Source organism: Melospiza georgiana, chromosome 5 (genome assembly GCF_028018845.1).
Source record: "Melospiza georgiana isolate bMelGeo1 chromosome 5, bMelGeo1.pri, whole genome shotgun sequence".
In the NCBI taxonomy this organism is placed as follows: domain Eukaryota; kingdom Metazoa; phylum Chordata; class Aves; order Passeriformes; family Passerellidae; genus Melospiza; species Melospiza georgiana.
Window position 1 is genome coordinate 17,327,696 of NC_080434.1, and position 27,836 is coordinate 17,355,531.

General features: G+C 40.5%; 1 protein-coding gene across 1 annotated transcript in view; it reads right to left on the minus strand.

Annotated features, from left to right (window-relative positions):
* PPA2 (inorganic pyrophosphatase 2) overlaps positions 1 to 27,409 on the minus strand; it is a 34,602-nt gene extending 7,193 nt beyond the window's left edge. Inside the window, exons 1-8 of the mRNA XM_058024004.1 lie at positions 27,269 to 27,409; positions 25,507 to 25,571; positions 23,837 to 23,881; positions 15,481 to 15,534; positions 12,922 to 13,041; positions 10,540 to 10,626; positions 9,135 to 9,261; positions 1,463 to 1,590 (exon numbers count right to left, since the gene is read on the minus strand). Coding sequence (XP_057879987.1) covers positions 1,463 to 1,590; positions 9,135 to 9,261; positions 10,540 to 10,626; positions 12,922 to 13,041; positions 15,481 to 15,534; positions 23,837 to 23,881; positions 25,507 to 25,571; positions 27,269 to 27,398 — 756 coding nt within the window. The 5' untranslated portion in view covers positions 27,399 to 27,409. The remainder of the gene's footprint in view (positions 1 to 1,462; positions 1,591 to 9,134; positions 9,262 to 10,539; positions 10,627 to 12,921; positions 13,042 to 15,480; positions 15,535 to 23,836; positions 23,882 to 25,506; positions 25,572 to 27,268) is intronic.
* Between the last annotated feature and the right edge of the window lie 427 nt (positions 27,410 to 27,836).

Sequence of the window (27,836 nt, forward strand, 5' to 3'; positions counted from 1 at the left end):
AACTGAACCAGGCTCTAAATGGGATCAAGTGTGTGATCTATGACTCCACCCTTACAGATGCAGGTCACTGTTTGGGTTTCCCCTCTAGAGGCATAATTTGCATTTACTTTATTAGTGCCCAATCATACACTTAGCATTTGCAGGAACATAACATGTCAGCTGCTTAACAGTTTCTGCTTGTTTGAAAGAAAAATAATATTGGGAGTGGGGCTGGGATGAAAAAGCTTCCAAAAATTAATGTAAAATAAGCCATCGGTGTCCAGATGATGACAGCTAGACTTGCAAAAAGCTGCCAACTGAACATTCACATTTGTTAACAAGGAGTGACTTGGAAAAGTGCCACTGGAACATTGTGAACTTCACCAGAGCTGCTGGAGCATAGCCACAGCAGCCTCATCACATCCTGGGTCTCTAGAAATGCTTGAGAATTATTCAAGTGCTCCAAACCAGCTATCTCAGGGCATTTTGTGCCTTCAGGCTCAACTCCAATGGCCTGACAGGGATACACTGGTCTACTGTCACTCTAGAGTGCAGGAGCACCTCTAAGAGCAGTTCCTGGGAGAACAGGGGAGAGATCAGGTTATCAAGCCTTACAACTCCACAACTGATTGATTTAAAAGGCAGTTTCAGTGCAGAGGGGAGTCAGGGCATTTCTTTAACCAAACAAAGCATGTAAAGCTGCCTGTGCTGGGTAGAAGGCATTATGTAACTCTGACAGCACCCTGCAAGGCTGAACTGGCCGACACATGGACATCATTCATAGGAAACTTGTGATTCTTTGCCAAGAATAATCTACACAGAGCATGCAATACACAAGTTGCAAAGCAATTTTACTCAAATCACATCCAATTTCTCTGGAAAAATCCAGGTATTTCCTTCAACAAAGTCTATTCCCTAGTCTGATCTCCTTTCAAACACTGGTCATTCCTACTGTAAGTAGTCTAAAAAGCTGGTTTTCTAAAAAAAATAAGGCAAGTAATTTTTCAGCCTTCAAGCCAAATGTTCCAAATGTTTTTACAGAGATTTAACAGAAAAAAGTATGCCTTGAGCAAATACAAAATATGAAAAAATCTGTAACCCACTGTCTTAAACTGCATACCCTAAAAACAAAAGTTAGAAAATTTTACCAACAGGACTACAGAAACAACTGAAAAGACAATCTGTTCATTACTCTGACACAGAGAATGAAAATGTTTTAAAAAACATCTACAAACACACAGATGCATGTGTAAATCTCATCAGGATTAGGACTAATTTTTTTTTCAGACTTTCTTTACTGACCTATGCATTTTTCCAGAACAAAATGGTAGGCAGAAAACATTATTTAATCCTAGCCTAATAAATTGTACACAGAAGTCCCTCCCACCAAAATTCTTTTCATTAAGCTTCCTCCTTTACAATTCTAAAAATTCTAGAGTCCATGTAACAGAATGATGTATTTCTAATTTTGCATTATCTTTACCTTGTTTTTAAATTCTCCATTAAAAGCAAAGTGATTTTCTGGTTTACCATCAGGCACTTTATATAATTGGAACCAGTCAATTGTAGCCTCAAGATAACCTGGTTTGTGCTTCTTGACATCATCGATATCTGTAGGTTAAAAAGATTAAAAAGAAAAAGAACTGATAATTTTCACTCACAGGTTTCAGAACATCAATTTTTTAAATTTTCCTAAAGAATCTGCAGCAATTTGATTTCACTGAATACTTTCAAAGTCATTGGTAAACTTTACTTTATTACATTAGCTGCCCATAGTTGCTAGCTTATGATTTCACAACCACACTAAGCAGGTAAAGCAGTCATCTCCTGCCCTTCATTCATTAAGAGCCAAAGGTACAATGAATAAAAGGACCATATTTGTGAAAGGAGAAGAAAATCCCATCTTTATCTCAGTAGGTAGCTCTTGCAATATTTAGATTATTCACTGACACAATTTTTTTTTCCAGCAACTGCAGGGCCTACGAGCCTTTTTTGATAATGGAAGAATAACTATAAAAACAATTTCAACACATGGATCTTTAAACCAGGACCTCTTAACAAAATACAGGCTTGACTTGTCAACATTATATTAAAAGTCACTTTTTTTGCTCACATTAGTCCCAAATTCATCCCCTTCAAGACATGACAGAGACGTGCCAGGAGCTCTAAACACTAACTTTACTGATAACCTTTACTGATACCTGCATACTCACAGTGACAAACAATTCTACCTCTACAATCCTGATGGACAAAGATGTGACAGGACACAAAGAGGAATGTATTCTATTTGTGGGACACCCTTGTGAAGCAGAGATGAACACTACCCTGGTGTATGCAGAGAGATGAAACATCACAGTAATTCAGCTTGAAGACTACGCTGCCATATCAACGATGCAGTTCCTGATTCTCCACCCCTTACCTGCTCTGCATATCAAATTTTAATGGGCTGTCCTTGGAGACAGCCACCACTTCTGTCACTTGCAATGGCATGGCCCTATCAACCCCTTAACACATTAACTCCCTAGGAACATGTTTACATAGCAAAAGCTTTCAACATGTTCCAATAATTTTGATGTCATAAAGGATTTTGTCCATCCCAGAAGCCAAATACTTTGTACTGGCGTGATCTTCTATTTCCTTTCCACAGTCTCTTCTGATGGAAATGGGAGCTGACCTTTTACTCCTGTAGTCTACCAACTATTCCATAACCTCACTCTGCTCAGGCCATTTTCCAAGGTGTTACTCTCCTCTAGTGTTTTGCAAGTGACTCGCTCATGTCTCCCTTCCTCATTCCTTCTTGCTCTCTCTCAACTCTCCCTGGTTCCCTCATTTCCTTCTCCCATAGGTACGCCTCACTTGATGACATCTGGTCAGCAGTGATTTCTGCTAAGATGCTCTTCTGTCTATCCAGTCCTATAAAATCAGAGTTGCTTAGTCCATGGAATTGATACCTAAGCTTTCCATCTTCAAGTGCCTAAATGTCTTTTAAAATTTCACTGTGAACCTGAACAAAGACATCAAAGTATTTCTGAAGAGAACAATAAGTGAAGAGAAAAGGTCTTGTGCTACAGACCATTCAATTCTCAGTACACCACCAAGAGAGACGACATGTAGACTGAAGTGGGAGGCCAGACCTATGCCTCAAAAGACATTCTGAGTGTTAATAGCATGTCATAGATGCCACTGCCAAATTCCACTGCATTTCCACTATCCAAAGAATAAAGCATGGAACTCTGAAGAACCCCATGTAAATTTTTGTTTTGCACACACTTTACAGGGCTACGTGTTTACGGGCTCAGAGTAAAACACATTTTGAACTTGGCTGCTGGCCATCTGTCTGTAGGAGATCAGGGAATTTCACTGGCAGAGTCCCAGAAAAAAGCAAGGGCACATAAAGCTGTGCTATGTCTTCTAGCTGAAATACATGTTTAAGAGCACAAAAAGCTTCTCACTAGGATGGGGTGGGTGAGACCAACCAAGAAGGAATGATTTAGAAAAGGGTGAGATCTTGGTTGGAGCATGAATGCTTCACTTGGGCACTAATAAAACTGCAGCTCCAATTCACATCAGTTTCAGGACCCCAATGTATCATCTTGTTCTTTCCAAGCAAGAGAACATCCCTCTTCCAACTTAAGACATTGTCATCTCCTCCTCTTATGAAGTTTGAATTCACATCTAATACTTGTTGAAGAGACAGTATCTCCTCAAGTTTGTAAAGCAAACCAGGCTGCTGCAGCAATTTCCTTGGCTCTCAGCAGTAGACAAACTCCAGACCTCTATCTCTAGACACTACTTAAATTCAAGCATACTTTCTCACACTGCTGCTCCTTTTTTCTGGTTCCTATTCCAGCAAATGTCTCTCCTAACTCTGTTTCTCCACTCCCACTACTTGGTTATTTGCCTTCTACTCCCATAAAAACTGTTCATCAAAAGTGCTTTACAGTCTACTAACTGGCACTTGGTACTTTTCTCCATCTGTTGCCCCTTATTTATACGTTTTATTTACACTTATTTGAAGGACTCAAATATTAGGATAGGCTTTGAGACAGACTTTCATTATGTCCTTTTGTTAGAGATTCTATCTTCATGAATAGAATTGTCTCCCTGAATTTCACACTCTCTCTACTGGAAAATACCTTGCCTAAGTAAAGTGACTGAACACAATCATATTACAGCATTATATGGATGGATTATACTCTGGTTTTGAGGACTTTAGAAGGAGGGCATTGGTTGCTTTTATTTCCTGGGTTCCTTGCAAGGTATTCTCCTTTTCTCCTTCATCCCTATGCTTCACTTCATTATTCTTTACTATAAAAGACAGCTACTGAACATCAAATGAAATTTGAATGCTTGATTAAAAAAAAAAAAGACTCCAGAACATCTGTATTATAACGAATTGGTGGCAAGCAGAAGAAAAACATGCAACAATGCAATAAAACACACCCCAGGAAAGTATCAATGCTGTTGCTGTGCAGTCAGCATATAATACAAAATACAAGGAAAACAGCAGCTCTTGCATCACTCACTCAACAGCCACCTCTTCAGTTCATTAAAAGTCACCACAGAAAAACCTGAAAGACAGTTTGTCTTCCACTGAAATCTAAACAGCCTCTTTGGGATATCAGGGGGGAAAGAAGAAAAACCACATTCAGAAAACAAAAAAAATAAGCAAAGAAAGGTAAAAGAGAAGATCCCACTAAGCAGTACAATAATTTACTACACTAATATCTACACAAGATAGCTTCAAATTATTATGATTTTTTTAAAAAGCAAACAATTTAAATGTCTTTTCTGCAGCAAACACTGTTAAGAGAGTCTTTTTTGATGTTGACTGCTTATGTTCCCTCACTGTGCTCACACTGATGTTAAAAGGGGCAGGTTGGGGAGCAGCAAGTGTTTAGGAGGCCCAAAGCATATCTCTGCCAGCAAGCCCTGCTCAAAGCAGCAGAGCAGGTCAGGCTCCTACAGTTATGTTATCAGCAGGTCCCCACGGGGTTCTAAGTGGGAATTACTCTACACTGCCTGCATACAAGCATAGGTCTCATTTTTCTGGGCACCAAAGTTAAGTGCCAAGGGTTAAAAAGAGACAGCCGATCACATTAAGGGCTGCAGTTCAGTGTCCATACGGAAAAACCCTAGAGGCTGGCACCATGAACTGCTGCTACTTCTCTGTCAGGGGAGTGAGCTAACATGAATGCAGATCCTAATTCTAACTGGCTTTACAGAAGAGAGCAACAAAAGCATTTGTACAAAACTACCATTTTTAGTACAACAGATGCTGCTTCTAGCAAGCAAAGCTAAAACAACATGTTTGCAGCAAGCTTTCTAAACAAGGTCTGTGGGAAGAGAGGACATATGTTTTTAATAACATCTTATAAACATTTACGGGAAGCTGCAGCTACATTCCATATAAAGGCATTTGGTGTATTTTGTGCAAGGGGTAGGAGGGGAGACTTGGTACAGCAAATTAATTTCTTTATACTGGGTGCTTACACAAATCCACAACAAAGGTCTTCTGGGCCTCTGCTGCGTCTCTGTGAATAAATATACTCACATGTAAAGGTCTGTAACAATATTTAGTACAAAATATACAACATGCCTTAGTTTTGCCATTTAGGGTTTGATCATTAAACCCTATCTTGAGATGTGTATTGTAAAAGCAGCATGGCAACACAGCACAGTTAACTACACCAGTGTCAGCAAAAGGTAGCACAATAAAGCCAGCAGATACCACCAACTGCTGTTGAATAGATCCTGGCATCTTTCCAGTGAGCAATGGCAGCAAAAATGGCTGCTAAGATTCCAGGCCAGTAAATCACCTCCATAATGCCATGGACTAATACATGATTAGTCCAATTTGCTGAAGGAGGGCAAGATGACCTTTTGAAAGCCAGACTTCATACACTGCTTCAAACACAGTTCCTGCTTCAACTGCCAGTGATTTTTAAAACTTCTTGTCCAATATGAAGATGCCACATACATTTAGACCAAATCACAGCATAAAATTGTCACTCATCCCTTCTGAGCCCAAACTAGAAAAGCATTAGATATACAAGTGAACTCAAATATATCCAATATATTAAATTCAATCCAGACTATGAGATAAGCAGACAAGCAACCTTTCTACCACAAAAATTTACTTCCAACAAAATAAAGAAAACAACCCAGCCTATTACACCACCAAGATTTAGTGTTTCAGTCTGCAAGGAGGAGCTTTTAGGTCTTTTCTCAGAGTTGTTTGGTCCAATGTTGCTCCACTGGTCTACTAACAGCCATCTGCCTAGCAACTGCCTGAGCAGAAACACAACAGCACAAAGCCAGATCTTAATGAAATAGTTGCTTTTAGACTCCAACTAGACATGATCAGATTTATCTTTCTCACACAGATGCCTGCATCTGACATACCACTTGTATTTGGTGATTGTCCCTATGCCCACCAGAATTAAGTGCTATTATTTCAAACAGATTACCTTACAAAGTCAGTCCAAAAAGACACTAAGACCCTGCTATTCCTCCTGATGACAGAGTTCCCACTTAAAACAGATGCTAAGCACTGCCTATCATTCCTGGGTATTGTCACTGTAAACAAGAGTTTCTCACTGCTCTGTGTGAAACACAGAGCTCTAGGCAGGGTTTCCAATTTAAACCAGTATTTATCAATAAATGCCTGCACACCACAGTCCAGTGGAGTGCTATGAATAAACAATGAGAAGCACTCAGAAGTTGTGACTTCTCAGTTCTGAGTTCTGTGAAGTCTCAGAAAAATCAATTGCACTTATGAGAAGGATTGCAATCCTGGAAGGAGAATATCCCAGGTACCTGGTGTGTGCTTAAAGAGGCAAGGGGAGTTAACACACAGTGCAGGCTCAGGATGGGGTTTGCAAGCAATCACCACTCTGGTGTCTTGAAATTATCTTTTCCAAATGTTCACTGGGGGCTCCGCACATACTGAGCTGAAAGCAAATGTGATGATTCTCAGTGCAGTTGGAAATCTTTAACAAATGATACAGAAGTGACTGGACAGGATTAGAAGGCAACACTTAGCCTCATCTTCCCCAGGAGGCCACCTCCATAACACAGCAGCACATCAATTACAGAGGGAGAGACTGGTTTTATCCGTAGCTGCCATCCCTTTATGCTGAAATAATTAACAACTATGGGAAGGGGGAAAAACAAGTATAAAAGGACATATTGTACTGCCTGCTCTGGCAGATTTGTTTGTTTTCAGACTGAAGAATGATTGCTGTTAAACACTGCAAGCCAGTCATGTCTTCTGAAAGCAGACAGGGAATTTTTTTCTTCCCCTTTTCTTTTTTCTGTAAATTTTGGGCTGCAACTCCAATCCCAAAGGCAAATCATATTAAACTGGATAAGTAGTTCTACACTTCTTTGAATCTCAGGATAATTCTCTTCTTGAAGTTTTGCACATATCCCTGATAAGAAAGGATGCACACAGGAATCAATTACAGGCAATGGTTTGCCCATTCCTCCTACTACTTTTTCTTCTTTTTTAAGACTAAAGCTCTTACTTCTCCCCACCCAAATAAACTAAATAGAGCTGATATAAATCAGTCATTACCTGGGGAAAAACAAAAACAAAACCAACCAAAAAACCAGAGAGAGCTTTCAAATACAGACAGTTAACCCCAAATAATAAATAATAGTGGAATAAACTACCACAGTTTTGCCCCTGCTTAGTGTACTCCCTTTCTGAATTCTCTCATGCACTTTTCTGACCACATTCTCTCAGAAATTGCCAGGGAGAAAAGGTAAGTCTTTAAGCAGAACAGTGCCTAGAAATGAAATGCTATTCACTTTTAACTACTGACACTTATACTGCATTTTACTGCACATTACAGAGTGGTTTAAATTGATACTGACATTAACAGCAAACTATTACTTACTCTTTCCTTAAGCTGAACTTCTTAATCTCTAACTGTCAAAGTAGTTAAAGAGTCATAAACACTATGCAGTAATTCATCTGCCCAATGATTTTAATCAGCATCAACCCAAGAGTTTCCTTTTCCTCATCTCTTCTTCTCCCCTTCTTTCCCCACAAGTCAAGTATTCTCCATGTGAAAGTAACCTGCAAGAAAACTGAGAATGAAGGACTAGTCCAGTGATATACTTCACATTCAGAAACCATGAAAAAACCTCAATGGCTGAGAAACACACTTCTTTAAAAAGCAACTGGATTGGTCTATTCCTACAGAAAGGCCACTCTGCACCTTGGTGCTCCCATACCAACAAAGAGCAGATTGTCATTGTAAATACCTGATGGTATGTATGGTTTCTGGTTTCCTAACAATCAGTTTTAGACAAACCTCAGTAATATTCCAGTAATATTCCATTTGAGGAAGCAAATCTCCATCTATCCAGAGAAAAACTGCACTTTACCTGTGCTATGAAAACTTAACTTCCTGCAGTTTTAACACATCAGAATGACACCTCATGTACTACTCACATGGACACACTTCAGTATTCGAGTTTCATCTGGATACCACAAGTCTGATCACAGGGAGGACAAGTTTGAGCAGGATATTTCCCCCTGCACAGCTCATCATCAAGGCTGATGAGGCTAAGCTGCATTAGCAGTTTATTTTGCCAATTTTCAAGCTAAAAGGTGAAACCCAATTGTTCACACTAAGCAACAAACTCTGGAAGCAATCCTCTTAAAAGTGGCAAGACATTGGAATGTCTTGTCAGAACGCAACACAATGCCTGTAGATATAAAAGGAACAAACACTTTCAAAAAGGAAAATAGTAGTGTGCTACATAACATAGAGCAGGTAAATATACTACTACACAATACATAAACCTGTAATTATTGGAGGTCACTTTCTAAGGCAGTTGTGTTTCAGGAGCCAAAAAACCTTCTGCATGCCGTGTCCCTTTGAAAATCCAAGCAAACCATTTTAGAAGTTTAGTGTGAAAGCATATATGTCCTACTTGAAGGTAGCACCTGACCTAAAACACAACCAAAAATAAAAAAAACCAAAAACTCAAAACCAAACAAACAAAAAACCCAAAACAAACAAACAAACAAGTCCTGCCTTTCCACTATCTGCTTCTTATCCTGGGAGGCCTAAACTCAGGCACTATTCTGCTGGGCAAGTTTCTGACATAACTGCATTAGGAAAAACAAAAATACTTGCCATGGATTTTCTGAGCTTCTGGGTCATCTGCACTGATGGCAATTATCTTCCAATCTGTCTCTCCTTCATCAATAAGACCTAAAACACCCAAGACCTTCACCTGAACAATCTCACCAAAAGAATGAACCTGAAACAGAAAGTAATGCCACAAAGATTTAGAAAACAACATGTAAAACTTCTCTTTTACCTTAAAAAAATAGTTCTACATTTTTGACCCGTAGTTTGTAACAAAATTGCAAGATAGCTAGAAATACTAAATAGATGTGTAGTGTGTTTGCAGATCTTTCTTCCACCGTTACTATTCTCCAATCCTCAATTCTCCAGTCAGCATTTATTTAAGTAGAAAAGTAGATAAATTTTTTTTCATTCCCTTTTACCCTAGTGCCCTCACATTTTGTTGGTTTTCCTTCCAAACTGTAAGTCAGAAGCATCTCATACTCATTTTTTAACTTCTTCCTGTCCCTTGACTCTCTACTTTCTGAACTCAGGGTCCTATTTTCTGTCTTGCTATTCCTTCCTCTGGACTCCAATATACACATATAAATGCATAGCACATCCCCAGAAATACCAACACAACCATTTTTGCATTTTCTTTGGAACCTTCTCCCTACCAGCTACTATCTCCTCTTTAACTCTTTCTGGATCCCTTGAGATTAATCTTTAGGTTTCTTACCTCAAATAAAGCCACTTTCACTGAAGTCATTAATTAAATTTCCCCATACCGAAATATCCTAAGAGATCCCTCTTTCAAACTCGTCCATTTCATAACCTCATTTTCGATACAGCATTGTTCCATTCTTTGCTGCCTCTAGACATGTAGAATTTTCTTTCAGTGAGCTAAACCTTTCCTTTATACCTACTAATGCTCCTTGCTGCACCTCTTTTTCAGCTATCCATTCCACAACTCATAACTCTGCAACACTGCAGCAGGTTCCTGTCTTCTCTAGAAAAGAGGATCTACTTCTTTTAGCACCCATGAGTAAAATCAAAACTACCTCCTTTGTGGGTCTGACTTTATAATTCTAATATGCATGATACTGTCGTATTTCCTCATTTTTCATTATTCCTAGCTCCAATACTGCTAACAGGTAATAAAGAAATAAATCTTAACTGTCACTTCCTTCACCCAAAACTTACTGTCCCACTACACAACTTCAGGATGTTCTTTTATTTTCCCTTTTAACCAGTATAAACACTTTACCAAATCCTACCTTCCCCCATCCTTTTAAAAAATCCACCATTTTCTCACCTTTTCTCTCCTTAGATCCTCTATTGATACTTTTGTCAGTCCCTAACATTATTAACACATCTTTTCTTGTTTTCCATCTGACCTTTTCTTTCAGAAGTTGCTACCAAATTATTACGTTAACCTTGATAAATTAAATGAATCCTGATAAATACAAACCTTTGAACCTATTTCACAAACATCAATAGGATCATTATCCCCACAACATCCTGTAAGGCTATCCGTATGGTTTGGATCTTCCCAGGTCTGCCAGGGAAAAGAAACCTATCAGTTAGCTGCTGAACTGCAATTACAACTCATTTTACCACTAAATTACAAAGATTAGCAAAAGTAACAATAAAAACATCAGCTTTCTGAGAACAGGCTTGCTCAATGGGAGGAGAAAAAGTAAACAGCCAGTGGTCTGATACTCATACTCAGGACAACCGACATGAGGATTACTGAGGACATATTTTTCCAGTGTCAATGACTCAACAGATACATTTTACCCAATTGCAGTGATTAAGGCATCAGAGGACCCTGAATATGGATTTTCTAGTTACTAGTGATAGTGGGATCAAGCTAGGACATCTTACAATTACATTTTTGTTATACTTATTACATACCATGATATTAACATAAATTCTTTTCTAACACATCTAAGCTTTGAGCGAACCACACTCCTATGCATATATTTATCAGCACCCAAAAAGCTTTTTAAAGATTTTAGATTTAGGTATGAAGTATTTCTGAGTATTTTGAGACATGTACATTCCAAAGGACAGCTAAGAGTCGAAGACCAAAGAGGAAAGTTTAATCCCCTGCTCTGAAATACTGCACAAGCAAGGAAAGTTTAAACCCTGAATACTGCACAAGCAAGGAATCCTAGCTGAGCTATACTAACTTAATTACTACAAGTACTTGTTTCTACTTTTACAAGTAATGAGTAATTCATCCTACAGTTGAGAAGTTTTTCTGTTAAGAATTGTGAGTCCAATTAGGTGTTGTTGAAAAGATTATAGAAAACTTTTTTTTCCAAGGAGCTATGCTGCTAGCTTCTACGGTCTGTGACTATAACTCCACCCCAAACTTGCTCTTGAGAACTTGACTGATACTGGAAGGCAAAATGATGAAAAGAATATGTTTAGGTAGCAGAATCATTACCAAAAAACTGCTGAAGTGAAATCAAGAGAGATTTTAAAATTTATATTTACTTTTCCAGTACTTTTCACAGAATGAACTAGGTTGGCTGGAAAAGATCTTGGAGATCATCAAGTCCAACCTATGATCTAACATCACCTCATCAACTAAACCATGGCACTGAGTGCCACATCCAGCCTTTTTTTAAACACCTCCAGGACAGTGACTCCATCATCTCCCTGGGCAGCCCATTCCAATGCCCAGTTAGTCTTTCTGCAAATTTTTTTTTCTAATGTCTAGCCTAAACTTCTCCTGACACAGCTTAAGACTGTGTCCTCTTGTCCTTCCAAAGTGCTTTTTATTTAGGGCTGCATTACAGCAGTATTTCTCTTCTGCCCAGTCACACCTCTTCACCTCTCAGTTAGAAGGAAGGAATAGTATTGTTCTCTGGACAGCACAGCAACTTCTGCTATGATAGCAAATAGTCTAATATAGAAGAAATTAAAAATGACAATTAGGTTCAGCCATCCCCAGCTCACCAAGTAACAAGGGATGCCAAACATTTCTCCTGAGGAAAGTATTCTAAGTCCAAAATAATGCACTTTTTGCAGGAAAATATTTACATTTTCAAATAATTCTGGCTTTGAACTAAGGAACACACAAATTTCAGAACATTAAATGGAGATGCTCGTTTCCAACTACACCTACTTGGAAACTTTGTCTACTGACACTGTTGACTGGACAAGATTTCACTGCTGTATTCAAGAACCTGTCTAGCTCCATCATGTTCTTCAGTACTAATGGAAGTCTAATGTGTTATTCACAGAAATGAAAAAAAAAATTAAAGCTTTTCATTATACTCAAAATTTCAGCCATTAGATGGACTTTTTCAAGGCTCAAAGTTTTCAATGTGTCATGATCAGTAAAGTCTCACAGTTCAGAGAAATGTTAAGGAAGGCAGTTGAGGTTTAATCTAAAAAAGAACAGCCCTTGTGTTCCTCTTCGTTAAAGATACTAAGAAATCCCAATTAAAATTTAAGCTGCAATACATGAAAATCTTAAATGAATTTTTAAATAAATGCTTTGTTTAAGCAGAAAAGGTCTACTTGACAAAATATTCTTGAATGGCGGACCATGACAATTTAATTCTATCAGTACAGTACAGAGGCATAGACTAAAGATTTGAGATTTCTTCATCATTTAACTCCTTCCTGAAAACATAGCTCCTATTTATTCCCACACCCAAATTCCGATCAAAATTTATGGACACAATAAAGTTCAACATAAAAAAATCCTAATTTACAAATGTATCAAAGAGAATCACCCCTCTTGCAGTTGATTTGCATTCAGGCACTATCCAAGATTTACAAGGCAATTTACACAGAAGACAGAAAACTTTCACCATTATAACAAAAATGTTACCTGTGGGAGGGCACCATAATTCCATATATAACCCTTGTGAGGAAAGATATTTGCCACATATCGAAGCTTGCCTTTCTTTGTATCATGTTTAATGGGATTCAATGGCTCCTCTGTGGCAATCTAAGCAGATCATGAAAGAGGGTGGGGAGCAGGGAGAGGAAAAGAGAGAAGGAGAATGTTAAAATGGAAAGCAATTAATTCCATACCCAACCAGTGAGAAAGATCCATCTGGCAGCACAAGCTTGTGGTTTGAGGACTATTAAAACTACTATAGCCTCACTGAATCTCAAGGGTCATATTCAAAAAGCTGCTTATTAAGGTATTAAATAATGCTGTAAAGTATGCAAGAAAAAATGAATCTAGAAGAGAAAGTAATAAATTTCTAAGGAGGCTGTCATGGTCAAACATAAAAACTGAAAGGAACTTAAGTCAGAAGCTCTTGGACTTTATGGTACAAGTTCAACACACATGCAAATGGTGGCACAACATCTTTCAACAAGAGGAGCTTTGACAGCCACAGAGGAAATGTTTCATGTTCTTGCCCTCTGCTCCTTGCTCTCCAATTGCAAACACCACCCCCTTTTTTTCCATCACCTCTCAGCATCCAAATGCTTTTCCCAAGCACAAGTTCCTCATAGTCAGCAAATGCCAACTTAATACAGATTTGGAAAAAGTTAAGCTACCAGTTAAAGAGGGCATTCTTATTCCGAAAGAAGCACTGACAGAAAAGCTGAGCTACAGCTGAATAGTAACATTCTCCCCCAAAGCCATACACAAACCACACACATAGAGCCACTGCCTGAGTTACCCACCACAGCTAATTTGCACTGTAACCACCCTTTGACACTCCACACCACAGTCCCAACCCACCAACCCACGTTAGCTTGGCTCTTGCTTACAAACACTCATCTGAGCGGCAAAACATTTGTTACAGGCTCAAGTGATTACACTCAAGTGGTGCATAGTTTCCCTGCATGAGCACACAGCCCTCAGCCCATATCCATTTTATATCCCTGGCCTTCACCTGAAGCACCATCACCAAAGTCATCTCAAAGGAATTCCGCCTTTTAGAACCACCAACCTCAACAGCATGTACTCATTCCAAAAGTAAACCCTCCCCAGGAGCCAAGATGACGGTTCACACATTTCTGGCTTCACACTGGATTCTACCTGCTCCTGGTCATAACCAAACAGTGAAAGGCTCAAACAGCCACCTGGGACACTGATGGAAGTGGAGCTCAGCAATGCCTTTTGTTCACAGAAACTGGGACAAAGAAGAGTAACTGAGGGCACCAAGGGAAGAAAAACAGAAATAGAACAAGCCGAGGAGCAGAAGATCTGTAGCAGGAAATGTAACAGTGGGTAGATATTCATACTAATGCAAGGCTTAATGTCCTGAAGTCTCCATTGCATGTGAGGAGAGATGAACAGACAAGATCTGGTAATAGCAGGAATTAGCAGCTTACCATGGTCGGGTCTGAAGGATTGCCAGGACACGATGGCAATGCAAGACAACTACCTTAATTGATGCAGCAAATTTTAAGGATATTGAAAGTTAAATATTAGGAAACTACATCTAGTCTCCTCCATCAAACCCAAAAAGCCTAAAATCAATGATTTCTAAACCTAGCAGGACAAACTTTTCTACTCCTGACATAATGAGAAGCATAGGGAGAGCACCCTGAGCTTTAGGCAGAGTTCAAGTAGCACTGTCAAATGGATCCTCTGCAAAAGAGAAGTCAGCTGCCACAATAAATCATGAGCTTAAAATAAACGGTAAATATCTGAAGTAACCCTGCTTGAAGAGTAATAGCTGCGATGGCAAACACAGTTCTATCATCAGGGAAAGGAGAAAAAAGTCTCAAATAGCAGGCTAAGAAGGTTCTTTGGTATTATTTTCAATAATTAAAAGAGTTAACAGCTCAACCACGAACTTCCTTAAAAGCATCTGGGAAGCATGCCTAAAATTAATACAAATGTTCAGGAAGACAGGACATATCCTGGTGAGATCTGTTGTTTCACAAACACTACAAATGCTTTTACTACTTGTAAAATATCTCCCTGCAGGAGTTCATACTTTCAATCAGTGAAGTCCCCAAATATTTTTTTTTTGGTCACAAGGAAATGCTCTTTTAGTTGCATCTCCATTTGTTGGGATTTGGCCTAACACACATACAGTGGAAATGATGAATTAAATCATCTGAGTGGAATGCTCCATAAGCAAACAGAGTCTAAGTGTTAGTCTAAATGCTGGAAAACACCCTAAAAGTCAGTACTCCAGGATTCTGCTGCAGATATGCTGCACTCTGCAGTAAGAGGGCTGTCAAGATGCAGTGCCCACCTGCTTTTCCCGCTTCCACCAAGAAAACAATCAGTAGCTCAACGCTTTCTGTAATTGCAAGGAAAGTGTATGCACCACTTCAAACCAATTTTTTAACAGATTAAATATTAGTGTGCAAAGAGCAATCCAAACTGTGATTACATTCCGTCTACTGGAAGCCACTGCATTGTTGTAACTTCCACAAACACCTATATAATCAAGGTATTTTTCTTAATTACCTCCATTTTTGCGTTGGTCCAACGAGGCATTTCTACAACCATATTAAACAGGACCTAAAACAAAAAAATAGTAACAGAACTGAAAATAAATTCCACTTGGCAATTAGTATTTTACAGTAACACAAATTCTCTCCTGTGCATTCAGCAGCTACACATATCACATTTCTGTGTTACAGCCACTTTTATTTGTATAGTTCCTTTGTATCAACCTCCATGGTTCATCCCTTCTCTACCTCACCCTTTTAAAAATAAGGACAACAAGAAGCAACGGAAATACTCCTGATGTTTTTTGTTCCCATGTCAATATCACCCTTCACAAAATGTTCAGAATGTCCATGGAATGGTTTGCCATGAGGCAGAGGTTCAGTCTACTTGTCAGAGAGGATTGAATGTTTCTATAGGACAGAGTTAGCTTCCCCTAAGAAGTGGAAAGGACCATGTTTTGAGTTTTTTCCCCCATGGATTTATTCCTTCAGGCCCTCCTCTTTTGCCTTACTATTTTTCAAAACTCATGCAAATGACACTTCTGTTTCTCTGTCACATCTGGTTCTGTTTCTCTGCCACATCTGGTTCAAGTGAGCTGATACTAATTCAAACATGATGGCAGAGGAAGGGCATGGACACAGACAGCTCACATTTGTGTTAGCCTTTCTAACAGAAACAAAGTGAGAGTTTTTCAAGAAGGTGGTGTGAGAGGAAAAAAACCAATAAACATGTAAACTTTCATGCTTTTAGAAGAAAAATAAGCAGACCACACCTTTTTACTGAGGAGGTTAAAGCAACATTTTCCAAAGAGAAAAATTCTGTGTAACTGCCCTAAGATTTCTTCTTATGAAGCTGAGTTAAGCCCTGCCAAGGAGCAGAGGACTTACTGAATTGGGTAACTAGAACAAACATCAAGCAAGGTCTACAACCTGTTTTAGACTACTACAATGACCTCAAAAATATCACATTGCCTGGGACATCTCTTCACAGCCAAGGAAAAAACATATTGGTATTAGCAATTGCAACAGGTCAGGAAAGACAAAATATGTTTGTGCAGAAATTCGCAAGAAAAAAAATGCAAAGTTGAACCAAATGAAGACTTGCACTGATACTCTAACTACACCACAATTAAGGCTCCAGTGAACCCTTAAATATTTGTATTTTTGCTCCTTGCACCCTGCAGCAGCAACAAACAAACAGCATTACCAGGGTCAATGTCACAGTCTGATTAAAGTAATTCCAATGGTTGTATGATCATCTCCTCCCAAACAAATCTGGAATGTGGAAAGCAAGAAAGCAAAGGAAAATCCCAACTGTCACTCAGCATTTCTACTATGAGATCACAAGCTATGCACAATACTGACAGCCAATTCCCAATAAATTTAAACTATATTTGCCATCCATAAGTAATGTGCCCGTAATGCAATCAGTGGCATGTCAGATGGAATCACTTCTCCCAACCAGGTCATGACCAAAAAAAAAAAAGAAAAAATGTTTCAGATAAGTCTCAGTTTCATAAAATACACCTCATGTATGTAAGAACAGTTGAAACTAAAATGAAGAGGGCTCAAAAATGTCAACACCAAGCAAACAGATAGAACAAAGCAACATACATGCACGAGCAGGTAAGAGAAGGGTTGGAAGAGAGCCAAATAAAGTATGCACATCCATCTGGGAAACACTTGGAAAAGATAAATGCACAGTATGAAAGCCAGTGCAGACAAGAAACTCTTAGGGAACTGCCAAGCAGGCCAAAAAATTGTTCTGACTGGCAGCTACAGGCAGAAAACTTACAAACCACTAGAATTATACGGGATGTCTTCCCCTCCGCCACAATCCTGTATTTTTGTTGTTTAGATGCTGCCATATGCTTTCCTGTCCATGAAGAATGCAAAGGCTTCAGCAGACTCTATGCTTGGTTTTGAGCTTTTAATTAGTCAACAGTTAGTCCAGGTCTTCACCAAACCAACAGTCAGGGCTGCACTACACTGGACTGAAATTAATGCAATGCTGCTCTCAAAAACATAATAAAACCACTGGGATTCAACTCAGCTTGAAGACCAGGACCTCATAATTTGTGGTATCAGTCAAACGTGAATTGTCAAGAGTCTTAAATGTGACAGCCTGACAGATTAATTTGTATGCAAAAAAAATCCCCAAAAGTACTTTCTCTAATGCTAAGCTGCCACAAGCATTTACAAAAGATTAATGACTTCATTCAGTGTTTACATTTAAAAATAAAAAGTTTTATTTATAGGGCAATCAAATTTTCACAGTAGTAAGACTAGATTCACTCGTGTGGAAAGGAGAGCACATACTAGATATTTTGACAGATGAAAAGAGAGCCAGACTACCTAGTATTATAGGGGTTTTTTCCTCCTCTTTCCTATTTTGTTTTCCTCCTCGACTAAGTATCACACAGGAATGTTTCCATCACTCTTTTATCCCCAGACCAAGCACCTATTCTTTCTAACCACTTGAAAGTTGTCCTCCGTGCCCTGCTGTAAACTGTCCCTGCCTCAGCTGAAAAGAAGAAATGCAAGTGTCAGACACCACCTGTCTCCACAGATTACCATCTGCATGTGTCATTCAGCGGTTAGTTTTGGCTGGTGAATGCATCTGGTAATTGATATTTTTATCTTAGATCAGTAAAATAAAAAATTCCACCTCACCAACCCCCTAAGTAAGCACTTCTAACCCCTCAAGCAATGGCAAGACTGTTTCAACAGCCCATTTGACACACCTTCAAATCACAGCAAAAAGATCTCTTATTAAACAAAAACTATAGCTTGCAAAGTTTACCATTTAACTGCCTTAGTACAACAGCAGTCAACTGGCTGCCTGTGAGATCACTGCAGTCCAGGTTTAACCCAGCTCTGCCAGTGCCTCATGGAAAAGGGACTCCATGAGTGCCGACCGTGCAACAGGCTGGCTGACGGTTTCCTCAGGACAGTATTTCCTGGAGCATGCAAGAAAAGAGGAGGAAAGTGTCCTAGATTCAGAAAAAGGGACAGAATGCATCTGCTAGGGGAAGGGAGATGAAGAGCCCAGAGGGACACTTAACCCAGGCCATAGCGTCAATGCGAACACAAGACAGATATTTGGACTTAAACTCTGTTATACCTTGAAGAGGTGATGGGGCAGGGGAGGTCTGAAATCTACTTGCTCAACACAGAGAAGTCAAAGGTACATTTCTTAATTCCTACAACTGCATAAGAAAATCAGCAGAAAATTACATCAGTAGGAACAACTAGCATGTGTAAATGATACCCCTTATTTCCTAAGAACTACACCCTAAGTAGATTACATGGGAACTCACATAGGTTTTAACTGTTTTCTTCTTTCGGGTGGTGTCTTTAACACTTCTTGGCACCTTACTGCATTCCATTTCAGCTGAACATCATTTTTAATGTATCATGATATAGTTTTTGTTGAGACAAGCAAAAATGTCTCTTTCACACAGAAAACTGAAACAGCTTTTGGTTTTCGAAATTAAAAAAACATAGAAAGATAAAAATATATACAAAAATACTTCAGCATATTTGTACAGCAAGTATTGAGAAAAGCAAGAAAATACAGACTGTTGTACCCAGGTAAACTGTTAGTCATCATTCTGTCCTCTAAGACTGATGGTCTTAAAAAAAAAACTGGTTTTAACTAGTTAAATTACTTTAAAAAAAACAACTAGTTCTGGCTGTACAGATTCTTACAGAAAATAACTAATTTTGATCCTGGGTTGTTTTTAGAAACCTAAGTATCAGAAGGAAAAAATAAAAAACCATGACCTTTCTGATGCCTGCCTTTCTAGACTGCCCTATATCTCTCTCAAAACCCATTCTTCCTGACCTAACTTTCCCTTTATTGTTCAACCAGTTTCTTTCCCAGTCATTCCAAAGTTCCTTACTTCAGACACTTGAGGGAAGGGTTTTGAATAGGTATGATTTTGCTCAAGGGTTACAACCCTTAATGCTCAGCTCGGAAGGTTCAGATAATTTGAGGCAGAAGTGGAGTAACCTCTACAGACTGCAATTTGCCATCACCATGCATGACAAGAGATATGCTAAAGCTTACAGTTACTTTGCTAGTTTTTTATAGTAGAATGCTTTAAAAATCTAAAAGCACTAGAGGTAGCATTTGAGGGCTGTTGACTCTTTGTCATAGAGAAGTTCTGAGTCCAGAAGAAAGAGAGAAGAAAAAGCAGCTATCATTTCCTTTTTTTCTGTCTCCTCATTTACAATCTGGCAGGGATTCTCATAAGCCATCAACTGAACATGGCAGCATGTACCTGAGGACTAACAAGAATGAAAATCATAAGCTGCAGTCTGGCAGTAGTGTGAAAAAAGGGCGATGTTTAAAAGGAACAAAGCAAATACAAGAAAAAGAAGAGGAAAAAAAGGAGAAGCTAAATATGTACTGTCATTAAATATATCCAGAAATAACTGGAGTGGGACTTCCTCATCAAATAAATAGCCATGTTATAAGCATTCCCAATGTAACACTTGCTATAAGATATTTGCCAATTAAAACAACAAACCAGATGCCAGAAGCATCTGGACACTGAAGAGAAAGTGGAACTTCTCCAATATAAATTAACATGCCACATAGCAAAAGAGGAATGCAATGTCCAGCATAAACACAGAGTGCCTGCAGTCTCTTGACAGTGTCCTTCCCTCCTGTTCTACTGGAAAGGGAATCACAAACACCATGGAGGTACAGTAGGTTTTACACACAGGAATCTCACTGGTGTAAGGCACCTTCTCTGATAAACCAGTTATGGGTCACATTCACCTGCAAAACTATGCCATGATAAATATGAACCACAGGCTTTGTCAAGTTTAGTGAATCATTCATTTGAAGCTAAGTTGGATCAAATAATTGATGTAACTTTCTTAGTAAATCAGCAATACTCTGGGTGGATTTCAACTGGACTGATGAGTGAAGATTACTTCCACTCTCAGCATTTGTTCATCTGTAGGAACATAAATCGAGGGAGGCTGCATCTAATGGACACATCCATAGCAAAAGTCTGTGCAAGTTCAAGCATCAGGGTGAAAGATTCACTGATCACCTAAAATTTGGAACACAAATCCCTGACCACATAATGGACACACTGTAGCCCAGGTCACAATACTGAAAAACTGTTTAACAACACCAAGGACAGTCACAGAGACTGTAGCTAAGGCAGAATACAAAGTCAGCACAAAGTGTGCACCTGTTCTGCAAAGAAAATGACAACAGCTTCTCCTTTCCTATGAAGCATACCAACTTTACCAAATGACATCGCTGACACCAGTTTTGAACACTGCTGGATCACCTATGCAGACTGCCTACCACCCTGATGAGCCCTGAAATCCCACCTGACTAGTTAATTTATCACAAGTTTTTGGCTCATAGAAGCATCTCAGCTCAAGTCCACAAGGGCATCCCAGCAATGTGTAATCCACAGGATACAACAAAACAAAAGCTGTCTTGGTTTCCTTTCTATTTTTTTTTTTTCAAATGCTCTTGTGAATGTCTCCAAGTTAGAGGACTATAATCTCTACATGTTTGGACAGACTCCTCACCAGAGCCAGCATAGGAAACATTGTGTTTCAAGAACACCTGGGTCCTCTGAAAGACACCACATGTGAATACTTCTCCAAAGACATACAATGACAAGTAGATTACAAATGCTTTCAACTACAGCAGGGAACAACATGTCATGCTGGCCTTGAAAAGAAAATGATGACCTCTTCAAGCTTTCTTCCTGCCACACAAGGAAGACCATATTCAACAGCCAGGCTCTGACAGTTTTGACTGCAAACCTAGTGGAAACATCCACTTTTCCAGACAGAAATGTGAAACTTCTGAAACCTGTCACAGAGATTTACTTGGGCAGGAGTGGATTCCAAGTGCTTAAGGCAATGCAGGGGTTCAGACCCCTGAAATTAACAGCAAGCTGCTAGTAATTTTAAGACTGGAGCTGAATATTACTTCTTTCAGCATAGTTTCTACCTCAAAATAACTTCTTTCTTGTCATCAAACAGCCAAAACCACCTGCAAAAGCAAAAAGGTCAGTTGTCAGCAGCATCTGCAAAGCTAAATTTAACTGAGATTTGGGAAGGTCTAAAATGTTACAAGAAGTGGTTGAACTAGTGAAAACAGTTAATACAGAAACTCGAAAGTGTTTCCCTTAGAAACTACAAACTGAAGCTGCAAAACAGCTGACACAGACTTGTAAGATGTGTGCTCTCTATCCTACAAACGTTGAAAGCTGAAACTCCTCTACCTTTGAGACCTTTTCTGACATCAGGAATATCAAGGACAATTAAAAGTAGATTAGACTGACTAAAGAGACTCTTCCAAAACTATCTTTGTTTTCCATAGCTAGACTGTCATCTGATAAACACCAGTTCAGCATGATTTAACAAACTTCATTTAATTTAACTCTTTAAGAGGGCTTTTGTCTGGAGTAACAAGTAACTGCCACCCTAAAAGCGTAAGTTTCAAAGATGCATTTCCAGGACAAGAACTATCACTTTCGAATTCTGGTCAAATTCAGTGAAGGATCAACTGAGTAAGAGGTATCAGCAGCAGCCTTTGCATTCCTAGACAAGAACAAGGAGCCCAGGGCTTCAAAGGTCTTCTGAAATCAGTACATTACATTAAATTCCTCATTTTCCCTTTATTCCCTAATTAAGCTACGCTTTCCCTGCATACAAGCACACAAGGATGCATCTCTCATCAGGCAAGGTGAGGAGAGCTGCTGAAGAGCCCACTGTAAGAAGAAACTGCTTTCCAGAGCACAAAGATCCTCCTGTTTTCTCTCTCCTCCCCAAATCCCTAAGATCACGATGAAAAAGGTGCTCTCACATTTCACCATTTAAGTATGTTTGGGAAGCTTACAGCCTGCACATCTGTTTGCCTAATTGTATCAAAAGCCTGCTAGGACTGAACTCTACATTTGCCTTTGCTCATTTTCATTTTCTGTAGTTCTATTAAACCACAGTCCAGAGACGACTCCAGCAGGAATTATGTGAAGCAGCTCTGGAGGCTACACTGCCCAAGGAAACAAGAGCTGCTCAGCCTCACTGGCATGCTACCCCTCTTTCCACAGGATACTAGAAACACGGTTCTCAACAAGCTACCATGCTCCTCACAGCACAGACAAATGCAGTTTGGAACAATTTCAGATTCTGCATGTAATGTCTTTGCACCAGTCAGTATTTATAAGCAGCTAAGACACAGAATACTTGACTTGCCAGCAGGAGCTGTAAATAAGAGCTGATGTTGCAAGACAATGATTTTTGATAAAAGTCTACTGGCACATACTCTTTCTCCTGAATAGCTCCTCTTTGAGGCATGATTCTACATCTACTAAACAGTACCTAAATGGGCATCAAGCTACAGGAAATCTAAAAAGCCTTACTTAGGCACTGTAGCTTGAATGAATCACAGAGCAAAGGGAGAGGAAACACATAGTGCAGGACCGTGTGGGGACTGCTGTACAGCACAAGAACCAGTGCACCACACACTGGCTGCAAAGCTATGAGAACCCACACAGTTAGGGCTGTTCTTTCACATCAGATGGGTAGCTACAGTTTTGCAATATGACTGGCCAAACAGATAGGAGAAGATAAGGATTGGAACACACACCCGCCCACCCACATATATTGGCCTTAAAACATAGTTTGGCTCTTTTTTTTTCTATCACATTCTTTTACTAACTTTTAGATGGGTCTATGCCAGACAAAGCACAGCAAAAATTGTTATATTTTGGAAAAGACATTTGAATAAACAAATCTTGTTTCAAAATAAAAGCCTGAGCAGATCTTCCATGTTTTCTAGGCTTCTATCAGTCTTAACTTCAGTGCTGGATAATGCTGAACCATTAGCAGATGTGGTTTTTCTCCCTTTGGGGTTCCCAGGTAAGTACAGAAAACAACATAACCTCAGTTCTAAAAAGCAGATCCTCAGTATAATTTCTGCCCTAACATACAAGATTTTTGAAGTTCTGTATATAAAGCAAAGATTATCCACAGTCAGAGAATAATGAATATTTCATTAAGGGAGGTTTTACTGCAAATATTTCCGAACATAATAGCAAAAAAGATAACACATCTACACTGCAAAAGTCATAACAAACCTTTGAAAGACTGGCGTAAGTGTTTGCCTTTGAGAACATCTTGATCAATAAAGGAATTCTGACATTTCTGGCCCATTCAAAGAGGAGAATATTAAATCTCTTTAAGTCTTCTCCTAAAAGACTTGCATTTGAAGATACGTCAACTATATTCAGTGACAGCAAGTTCACTTTGCAGAAAAGTGATGTTGGAAAGGAAATAGAGGAAATAGTTGAAAAAAAAAAACAAGAAAAAAAACTTAGCAGTACCTCAGATCCAGTAGTCTTTGACCTCTTTGCTGGAATTTCTTTATCCTATAGGGAAAGAGTGAAGTAAAGAAGTATATAAAGAATACTAGAAAGCAACAGTACTTTGCAATGCAATTGAAACAACCCTTTGTGAGCACAAAGGCCTAAATTATAACTTTTAAAAGTAAGTACTCAGTTCTGTTTCATTGTGAAATTCTAACCTTTGAGACATTAACAAAGGAAGATAAAAAATGTACAAGGACACATGTACTTTCTCCCAGCTACCAAGAAATTTAAGCAGCAATTTAGGCCTGATTAAAAACAGTCATCCTTCTGTACAGCTGAAGAAGACAAAAACCAATCCAAAATAAACAAAATGAGTACAAAAAAAAAAGGGCTGGATTTATCCATCATAAAGTCCATAAATCTTAGACAAGGGGATGGAAAGACTCCAGCATACATCCTTAAGTCATTCTCCTGCAAACAAGGCAAAATTAAGAGAGACCTTAACCATGACTTCCCTTCCTGATCACCCTTCAGGCCCTATTTTGGGTAGAGTGCTATTTCCCCACCAACACACCAAAATGAATGTCTCTCCACACTGATCAGACACTGCTGTACTCTAATTTAATCTACTGGCAAAATCAAGGCTATAAGCTACTCCCACAAACTTTTAACTCTAGGTGCAGGGACAGCAAGGCCTCTGGGAACAGGTGATGAAAATGCCCATTGCTTTTCTAGCAACAGCACGGACTGAACATGGCATCTTAATAATGATACTCTGAATGGCCTGCCTCTCCCACTGACAAGCACTGGGGTCTGCTGATCAAAAAAGGTTTCATTCAGATTTCCAGTCTCTCAGATTTAATAATTTAAGAGATTGGTTCATCAGTTCAGGAGTCTCCATCTGAACATATTCAAACTACTGACCTTTTGCACCACTCATATCACCCATAGAGATTCAGCAACAAAACAAGAAAACGACTAAAACTCCCCCAGCCTGTTTGTGTCACAAGCACACCTCAGCCTAAACCAAAGACTGGCAGCTCTCCCATCAGTGACAGACTAAAGAGCCGTTTCATTACTGCTGTAATGAAACCCCAGGGAGGGCGGCTAACAAGACGTGACAGTGCTCAGCTGCACCTCGCGCCCGGCGAGCCTCCAAAGGTGGGATTGCCACTTCTCCCGTGGGCATTGCTGCTGCCTTCCAATCCTAATGCTCCTTTTGGGAATTACAGACATACACCATAAGTTATGCAAGTGTGTGCTGTACATCCACGACAAAGAAATGTACACTTCTAATGGCAGGTGTAGAAAACTGCTAATTCAATAAGAGTAACAGCAGAAAATTAATTCAAGCACAAACCTAAACACAGAGAATTATCACAAGATACAGTGAGGGTTCTCCTGCCCTCAATCACTTAGAGACTTAAAGAGACACCTAGGCTTGTATAAACAGCAATCATTATGTTTCACTGCAAGTTACTAAACTTATCTGAGAAAATTTGGTGTAGTCATTGTGCCTGCATTACATAAGGCATCAGTCTTAGAGTGGCCCTTTCTGGCATTATACATTTCTCTGTTGATTACTAAAAAAAAAAAGCTTTTAAAACCTACACTTTTATCTAAAGAACACCAACAAAAATATTAGCATTGTGAAATTAACCATGTTTCAAGTCTTAAAAACATACCTCTTTAGGTCCAGCAAACAAGGGAATGTCATGGAATGGGGAAATATATTTACCATCTGCATTCTCTGAAAGACAAAAACCAAGTAGCATTGCAAACCTAAAGATATGGCATAAGATGTTTGTGTTGCTAAACACCACACAATACAGAAATGTATATATGCTATGATTGTGCATTGGTTAAACTTTTTCTGAAGTTCAAGTTCAAGCATGTACTTGAACATGGAGGGCAAAGAATTGGAGTGTTTTGACAAGGAATTATTAGAATCAAAGTTATTGCTTTAGAATTCAACACTATGCTTCTCTTCTACCTGGCAATACAAGCTATACAAGGATGAGAAGATTCTTTCATTCTTTTCTACTCCCTGGCCATACACAACCATTAACAAATTAAAAAAAACAAAAACAAAGGAACCTCATTTCCATCAGTGGTAAGTGAATTCATCTGGGTTTCCAGCAATGTTGCCTCTGTGATTGCACTGTATTTCTAATAAACAGAGTTTCATGATCACAGCCCCCCAACATAATAGGCCAAATTCTGATCAAAACTAAGTGAGAGATGGGATAATTGCTCTAAGCCCTCGATATGAAACACACCTTGAAACCAGCAGAAATTGATCTTAACTTACTGGGGGCCCAATCTGCACCTCAGCCTTGCCCCCACTCTAGAAAGAAACTAATTTCACTGGAGTGCATGTTTAAGTTTTTCAAGTCCACGTATCACATCAAAAGAGTGCAAACACTAACTCAAATCCCAAGGAATTTCTCCTCTGCTAGCACCCCTGTTCATAGCAAAGGAAAAAGCAGACAAGGCACTTCACTCGGCTCTGGACTTTTGACCACTTCAGCAAAGAAGAGTAAATGGAGCTGATATGGGATTCCTGGAAACCTCCCAGATGTTCCTCCCAAAATCAAAATTTAGTGGTAAGCTGTTTATTAAATTTTGTTTATAAAACAAAATTCAGTGGTAAACTGTTTATTCCCACCAAATAAAGTGACTTTCTCTAGACGATCTCGTGCACTGGCAGCCCCACGAATGAGCACAAGGGAGCTCTGGCAGCGCTGCCAAGCGGGCACACGCTGCCTCCGCTTCTCCCACACCAGCAGACGTCAGAGTTGACTGCAGGTCAATGGACCAGAAACGTACAAACCCACTGCGATAGGACTGGCACACAAACAAGACAACACTGTTACGAAAATGCGTAATACTGAGCAAGGCACATCCTCAGCTCTCGCTGGGTCTTGAGACGCCTCCTGGAGCCCTGCCCGTGCCCTCGCACTGCCGCTTGCCGGCCCCGCTCGGGGCTGGAGCCCCACGATTTGGATGCCAGCCTCCCGCCTCGGTGACGTGTCTGGTGGGAGGGAGGGCTGCCCTGCTCACCAGGGACAGGCTGGGCTGCCACACCCCAGAGCCTCTCACGGCTGTCCTGGGGTGCCGCAGGCCCCGCGGCCCGGCTGCCGCTACACGGCATCACGGCACCGCTTCACCCCCGGCGCCCTCCGGGGCTCGGCAATGGCACGGCCGGCCCGGGGCTGAGCAGGCCCAGCATCCCCTCCAAAAGCCGGGGTGGCTACAGGATCTGCCCTCACTCTCTGCAAAACCACTGCTCTCCCCCTGCAGCGCTGGCAAGGCTCGGGGGCGATATCTCAGCCAGCCCGCGGCGGGAGGAGCCGCCGCGGGAGCGGGGAGCCGCCGCCGCCACCTCCGTGCGCCCCGCGGGCCAGGGAAGGAAAGCGTTTATGGAGTCCGGGGACTGCTACTTACTAAAGTAGAGGCGGTAGTCGGGCGAGTTGGGCCGGCCCCGCTGTTCCGTGCTGTAGCGGGACATGGCGCCCAGGCGCCCCCACCCCCGCGCCGCCAGCAGCAGCCGCGACAGCCCCGGCGGCGCTCGCATGATGGCGGCGGCCGCGCGCCGCCTTCCCTCCCCTTCCTGCGGCCGCCGCCGCGCCGGCCCTGCCCCGCCTGCTGCGGCGCCGGCCGGGCCCAGGGCAGCGCCGCGGGGAAAGAGGGAGGCTGGAGCTGCACAGCCTCAGGGAGGGCTCCGTCGGGTCGAAATTAATAGTGAGGAAAGGCAGCCCCTCCTTGAGGCAGTAGGTGACCGCAGCGGGAGGCAGGCAAGCTGGCGCAGGTGGTAGCCCGGGTGTGCCCAGGCTGGGTGCTCGCAGGCCGCCAGCGCTGCCACAAAGGGGGATGCCGAGAGCATGGAGCCAGGCTCTTCTCCGTGATGCCAAGCACTGGGACACGAGGGAGCGAGCAGAAACTGACACACAGGAAGTCCCACTGAACTTACACTAGAGCCGATTTTCATGATGGCCTCACTACTGTTTCCCCA